At 32.0% G+C, this 6853-nt stretch overlaps 1 protein-coding gene across 1 annotated transcript; it reads left to right on the top strand.

Moving 5' to 3' along the window:
• The first annotated feature begins 2278 nt into the window (after window positions 1-2278).
• Window positions 2279-6541, top strand: LOC117685344 (ADP-ribosylation factor 4). The gene is made up of 6 exons (XM_034459676.2): window positions 2279-2536; window positions 3033-3113; window positions 3320-3429; window positions 3662-3733; window positions 4646-4771; window positions 5006-6541. The coding sequence occupies exons 1-6, from the start codon at window positions 2470-2472 to the stop codon at window positions 5090-5092; spliced, it is 543 nt and encodes a 180-aa protein (XP_034315567.2). The 5' UTR covers window positions 2279-2469; the 3' UTR covers window positions 5093-6541.
• Window positions 6542-6853: the final 312 nt, after the last annotated feature.

The raw sequence follows: 6853 nt of genomic DNA, 5'->3' as shown, positions 1-6853 counted from the left end.
ACAATTAATATCATGATGCAAGGCCTCGAGCCTTCGTAATTCAGACAATAGTGCAAAATTTGTACTTTTCCTGTGAACACCAAGAATATATTTACAGAATTTGAGGTGAATTCTTTCACAAGGTAAATTTCTAAAACAGTCGCCACTCCTCGCATTTTAGGAATATTTTAGTAAATATATTGCTTGCATCCCATTGACCCATTATTCTCCTTTATGTATAAGAATTACTTTAATGGTGGAGTCAAATACATGTATACTGGTTTTAATTCCAAGATTTAAATTAATAAAATCAGTTCTCAATTTGTAATATGCTTTTAACGCTTTTTATAGAGCTAGAATTTTGCTTCATGAAAACTTCCAGATACGGTAAGGTGGACTCCAATACAATTGTACGTGTACATCTGTTACACAGTCTAGCATGCTATTTTGGAACAATAATTTTTGCGAAACATTACAACCAGCTTTATTAATTAAATTAAGATCATTACTTTAGTTTTCTAAATGTTTACCTTTATAGACACCAATCAGAAGAGTGTGTGTGTATATATATATATATATATATATATATATATATATATATATATATATATATATATATATATATATATATATATATATATGTTTGAAACTATCATGTGTTATTATGCAACTTTCTGATGAAGTATCTATCACCATATGTTCAATTTTGATCTTTGATTTTCCCTTATATTAGAACAATTTTAACAAGGCCTTGGACTTTCAGTAGGACGTAACTATCTATTTGTTGCTCAAAACAAGTTAAAAATGACGCTGGTTTCCAGTGAAATATACACAGATTGCGTAGTCTTAGCTCAAAAGCAGACAAATCTTGTTGATTTCAAAGAGCAATGGCTGAGTGGCCTTCGATGAAATAGACAGACCTACGTCACATTGCTGTTTGACACCAACTAACCAAAGTCCAAGCTCTTGTTAAAATGGTTCTACCGTACTTAAAATAGTTTATGGTTAAGCTACCGTAACGTAGAGCTAGGTAGTTTCTACGACCTTGGACGCAGCCATGATTAACTCTACATTTGCATTGTCCTCAAACTATTAAAGTACATGTACCACCCCCGGGGCCCGTCTTGCATCAAACCTTAGGACAATGTTGTACATCAATACTCGGGACTGCAAGTGTACATGCCGCAAAATAGAATGTTCGTTCTTATTCATGTAGATACATCTATATGAAAAACTGGTCCTCTGTCAACAATAACATACATGTATTAATAAATGTTATTATAATTACTTGCAGTCCAGGAACTGTTCCATTGGTTGATACTATATGATTCATAAATCTATTAAGTCTGAAATTTCAGGGAAGGGCAATCGACAGTCCTTGGCCGACTGCGCTACGATTCATATACCCACGTTGACTATATTTCGCATAATTAAATGCAGTCAATATTAATTAATCTAAGTGGCACAGTAGTATAAAAATACAGTCACAAAGATTTGTTGCTATATAGCTGTTTAAAATATAAAGATTTATATATGCTTTGTCCCTTAAATTCCACAAAGTTAATTGTACTGTGTAAATCAATTTTATTTTGCCCGAGATGATATATTCATACGTGCATATTAATTTTGTATGATGCACTTATATGCGACACATGAGAATTCATGTAAGTATACTGTGTTTTCGGTGTAGATCAAATGTTCCACCGGCAGTTTTACTGATGTAAAATAATTTACTTACTATAAAAATTGGAATTTCTGTACTGGTCTTTGTGGTACAAATGTTTCTTATGTTAATATCCAATCAAGCCAATCATGAAAAATAATATAATTTAATTGTTGCTTGACAGCATTCATCATGTTTTAAATAACAGGGGCTTATATGTACATCGGATTTCCTGGTTTTAATACGTTTTGCGTAACAGAAGGACCTCGCATCATGTGTTTGTTGGTGTAATTGATAAATTGACCCGCTTGCGAAAATCACCTCTCTTTCTCTCTTAAATAAATATATATCACGCTTGCATACCCAACAATTTTGTGTAAGGTCTAGATTTAATATCGAGCTCGGAAAACATTAGTGTCTTAATCTTTTCGTTCCTTGAATTCAAATCTTAAAAATAATATACATTCATTCACTTCATCTTCACGATGTCTACGTAGTTCTCATAAAATTTCACTGTCTGGCCGAACAAATATGGCAATTAAAGTAACTGATTTAAAGTTCAATATTGATTCTACATTTTTAAATTTTTTCGTTTTAACATTTTTTTTATTGTTACAACTTTCAACCACTTCCGCTTCGCATACGTCATTTTCAGCAGAAATTGGGCTGGCAAAACTGACGTGGCATTGACAGAAAAATCCTATTTACGTTGTCACAGAGACGAGTTGTGTACTAAGAGTATATTTACATTAACGCTAAGACATTTTCTCTCGAAATCGCTCAATTATTTTGCATTTAATAATCGGATTTAGGCATTGTGGTTGAAAATGGGACTGACCATCTCCAGTCTGTTCAATCGTCTGTTTGGCAAGAGAGCCATGAGGATCCTTATGGGTAAGGTTACCTTAAATGCTCGGTACCCGATGTGTTGTCGTTTTATTTTTGTTACCACTATAATCTTTAGATAGCCATTGCTGGAAGATTTAACCTGTTGGTGATGTATCTTTAAGAAGAAAAAAGGGGGAATGACAGCTTTCATTAATCATAGACTCTGGGCCAAATTTTTTTTAACAAACTGTGTATAGGATTTAACTTCTTCTCAGTAATCATTACATTTTTTTTTTATATTTTTAATTATTAATTAGGGAACAAATTCGTCTCAAATATACAAAGTTGGATCCGTCTACATATTTTTTGTAACATCAGCAAGCTAACGTGATTATAAGGTCATATTAGTGATATTACTGTCATTGGTATTCATTTTAAATGTTAAACAAGTCTTGAAATCCATATTCTGTTTTTTTATTGATTTTCTTGAATATTGTGATACTATTTCAATAGCTTTGCTGTGTTTAGTTGCAATATTTTGTATTTGTATTCATTTTTTTAGTCGGACTTGATGCAGCTGGAAAAACAACAATCTTATACAAGTTGAAACTTGGAGAAATAGTCACCACTATTCCCACAATTGGTAACTTACAGCTATCATTTTTCTTATAAACTTCAGTATCCTCAAATGTCATGACTAAGTGTTGCAATACATCAAAATAGTTTAAATATGAGTGATGAAATGTTATTCTTTAATTGACATTGTGAAGTTTGAAAGAATATTCAAAGGAGGAAAAACTATAGCCTAAGAGTATTACGTGCAACTTATGAAAATGAATTATCATTCAGGTTTCAATGTGGAGACCGTTGAATACAAAAACATCAGTTTCACTGTATGGGACGTTGGTGGTCAGGACAAAATTCGACCTCTATGGAGACACTATTTCCAGAATACTCACGTATGTATTAAATTTTTTTCTGAAATTTAAAAGTTATAAAAGTTAATGTGGAAAAAAGAAAAAAAAATACAGCAAGTCATACCACATTGAAATACAGTTTCTCTTATCTTTGATTTTGAAGATAATCTAAACATGATTCTTGATATGTTAATATACTAGAAATTATGGCATGTTAACATACCAGTGCTGTTAACTTTTTGGCAGCAATTATTTTTGTGATTATTTGTTTTAGGGCCTAATTTTTGTTGTGGACAGTAATGACAGAGAGAGAGTAGAAGAAGCTAGAGCTGAACTGAAGAAAATGGTAAATTATCTCATGAAAAAAAGAGATGAAAATTTTTCAATTACATGTACATAATATAATGATGCTGATATCGAATGGTCATCATAACTTAATAACGAAAGGGGATTTTGTAATCCCACTTGGTGCAATGATTTGAGACGGGCTCTTGCAATGATGTAGTATTGTGTAAATTGTCAAATGAAATGTATGACTTGTCATTTTCAATTTGGTTTTCTGCACATATTATTGTCTGATTGCTGAATACAAGTAGCTTCAAATCATTCCGACTTTTCAAATATGCATGTAGGGCTCAATTTTGTTTCAAGGGTTTTATCTAAATTTTTTGAACTTTTCCGAAAACAAACTGATATATTTTTTTTTTACTTCATAATGTTTTGTACAGGGTTGTCTCTAAAAATTGAAGAAGGTGGAAGAAATAAAAAAGTAGGAGGGGGGTCTAGGGGTCTTGCTTATAGCTACATTGTGTTGAAATGCAATAATAGCCGGGTAATTAAGGCATTATAGGTGGGGGAATTCCCCGCCTCCCGGGTCTTAGAGACAACCCTGTTTGTAATTTAATCCTATTCTCTGAGATATTAGCATTCAAAAATTTTCTATGGTTACACTTTTATTGATTATGATAAAAATTTTAAAATAATTGAATTTGACTGACTTTCATCTTACAAACGATGATTTATTAAAGAAATTTGTGTATTTTAGATTTCAGAAACTGAAAAAAATAAGACTTCATAAGAATGATTAAATGTAGTTCTCACTCCACAGTGTAAAGCTAAAATTCAATAAATATTCTCTAGTTAACTAACTGTAGCATGTCTTGTAGTTTACTGAAAACATAAATTTTCAGAGGTGTTATTTCTTCTTTATTAATGATTTTTGGAAACATCTGTAATTTTGATGATTTTGTTTTAATAGCTGGAGGAGGATGAGCTCAGAGATGCCATTTTATTGGTGTTTGCTAACAAGCAGGATCTTCCTAATGCTATGTCAGCATCAGAAATCACAGAGAAATTGGGACTCAGTGCATTACGAGGACGAAAGGTAGGCCTTTCAACAAACAGAACATCTACATTAATTTATATATTTGATGAATGAGAAGCTAAAATTGAAGACAGCATGCAGTATTATGCATTTTTCACTCCAAAATTTAAAGTTGTAAATGAGAGCTTTGAAATTGATGTTAAAATTTAAAATAGTTAAGGTCATATTGAAAATAAGTACATGAATGTAACAAAAATTATACCATTAAAGGCATTAAATTTTTTTTCCCCACAGTGGTATATTCAGAGCACATGTGCCACACAAGGAACAGGATTATACGAAGGACTTGATTGGCTCTCGAATGAGCTGTCTAACCAATGAGAAGCCGTGTTGTGTGAGAAACAAAGAATTTCCTTGCAGATTTGCATTTATTTGTTCTAGCATTCAGCCATTAGCCATATTACGATCAGAACAAAAGTGTTGTCAAAAAACCTTGTAGGGGAATTTTATGTACTGTGTACACTGGAAGATCATTCGGCAAACCCTTGTGTCTCCTTATAGGAGGGACAGGGGTCGCTTGTGTCATCATTATTAACGATAAAAAAAACAACTTAAGCAAGAACGGATGTTGCTGTATAAATTATTAAATTATGTGTGCATTGTTTGTATATGAGACTTGCATTAATGTGTTTAAAGCTGTAGATTTATAGTTTCGTTTTCCTCATTCCAGAATGATTTTCTTAGATTCTGTGACCAATATCTATTGTCAGGCCCTTCAATGTAATTACAGTCAAAGTGCTTTGTACATTTTGTGTTGAAAACAAATAGCTTACACATACAATAAGACATGTACATATCCATTTAAATGCAGTTCCTGGACCATCTTATAGTCGAATGGAATCATTTCTGTTTCATTAATACTATTTTACATTAAGGCTATTTTACGTTGTCACTACTAGTCTGCTGATATCTGCTACATGTTATGATATCAAATGCCATTTGATGTTCAATTCCCAAGCAACAAATCTTGTTTAGAAATTAAACTTCAAACTGTTAAATTGAAACTGTTTTCACTGTGACTACAAAACAAAGATTTCACAACATGTGGAATTTTCAGAGAGACTGTTGTCTTGTTCAATACATGTACTTGTAGTACCGTGTGATAAAAAGGGGCATGCTTTTAAAAGATACATTTGAAAATTCTTTGTAAATACATTTACCCGGTACATACAAAAGATAATGTGAAAGAGCAAAGCTAGAGCACCTTGCTGTGTTGTAGTATAGATAGAATATGGTGTTACAAGTGCTTAAGCCTTCTGACAAAAATCACACATTCAGCATTATGTTTCATTACACATTCTATCACAAATGGATGTACTTGTTTTACATATTTCTTATCTTTTTTTTTCTTCAAAGGTGTATGGGAAATGGTTTTTCTAACTTGTAAGCAGGTTAATGCAGATTTTTTCTGGTTATATGAATTTTAGTACATGTACCTGAATTTTGTTTTTAAATTTTTGAGAAATAGTAGTAGTTATTATTTATTGTATGATGTAAATTTTGTTCTGACCTGTTGATTAATACATGTAGTTCAAACCCTTAAAGGTTAAAATGATATCATAAAGTGAAATAAGTATTTTTCTTTCCCTATATTTTCCCCCCACTTCTACGAATGTATTAAAAATCAATTTGAACATTCTTGTTTGACAGGCCATGGTAAGAGGGAGAGAGAGAAAGAGATGGAGAGAAAGGATGAAAGATATGTTTTTATGGAGACACTCTGTTCTCTGTAATGATTTAATATATGAATAAATTGTGATAAAAAGGCAAGGTGATTTTACTGTTTATTCACGCCGCCTAGATGCAAATTCAGGGAATTTATTCTGAAAACTGAAAACAGGTATTCCACAATATATACACCACTACATGAAACTGTACAGTATTAGAGCCATTTTATCAAGACCTTGGACTTTTGGTAGGACGTTACTACCTATTTCTTGTATTAAAACAAATTGAAAATGATGCTGGTTTTGACTAAAATATACATGTACACAGATTGTGTAATCTTCACTCAAAAGCCATACAAATTTTGTTCAAAGAGCAATGGCCGAGTGGCTAATGATGAAATAGACGGGCCGATGT

This window comes from Magallana gigas, chromosome 4, assembly GCF_963853765.1.
Source record: "Magallana gigas chromosome 4, xbMagGiga1.1, whole genome shotgun sequence".
NCBI lineage: Eukaryota > Metazoa > Mollusca > Bivalvia > Ostreida > Ostreidae > Magallana > Magallana gigas.
The sequence above is the reverse complement of the archived record's forward strand: the minus strand, read 5'-3'. Positions and strand labels throughout refer to the sequence as shown.

Coding starts and splice junctions, on each gene's coding strand:
- LOC117685344 (XM_034459676.2), top strand. CDS start 2,470: ATGGGACTGACCATCTCCAGTCTGTTCAATCGTCTGTTTGGCAAGAGA. Junction 3,114..3,319: donor CACCACTATTCCCACAATTG/GTAACTTACAGC, acceptor ATTATCATTCAG/GTTTCAATGTGGAGACCGTT. Junction 4,772..5,005: donor GTGCATTACGAGGACGAAAG/GTAGGCCTTTCA, acceptor TTTTCCCCACAG/TGGTATATTCAGAGCACATG.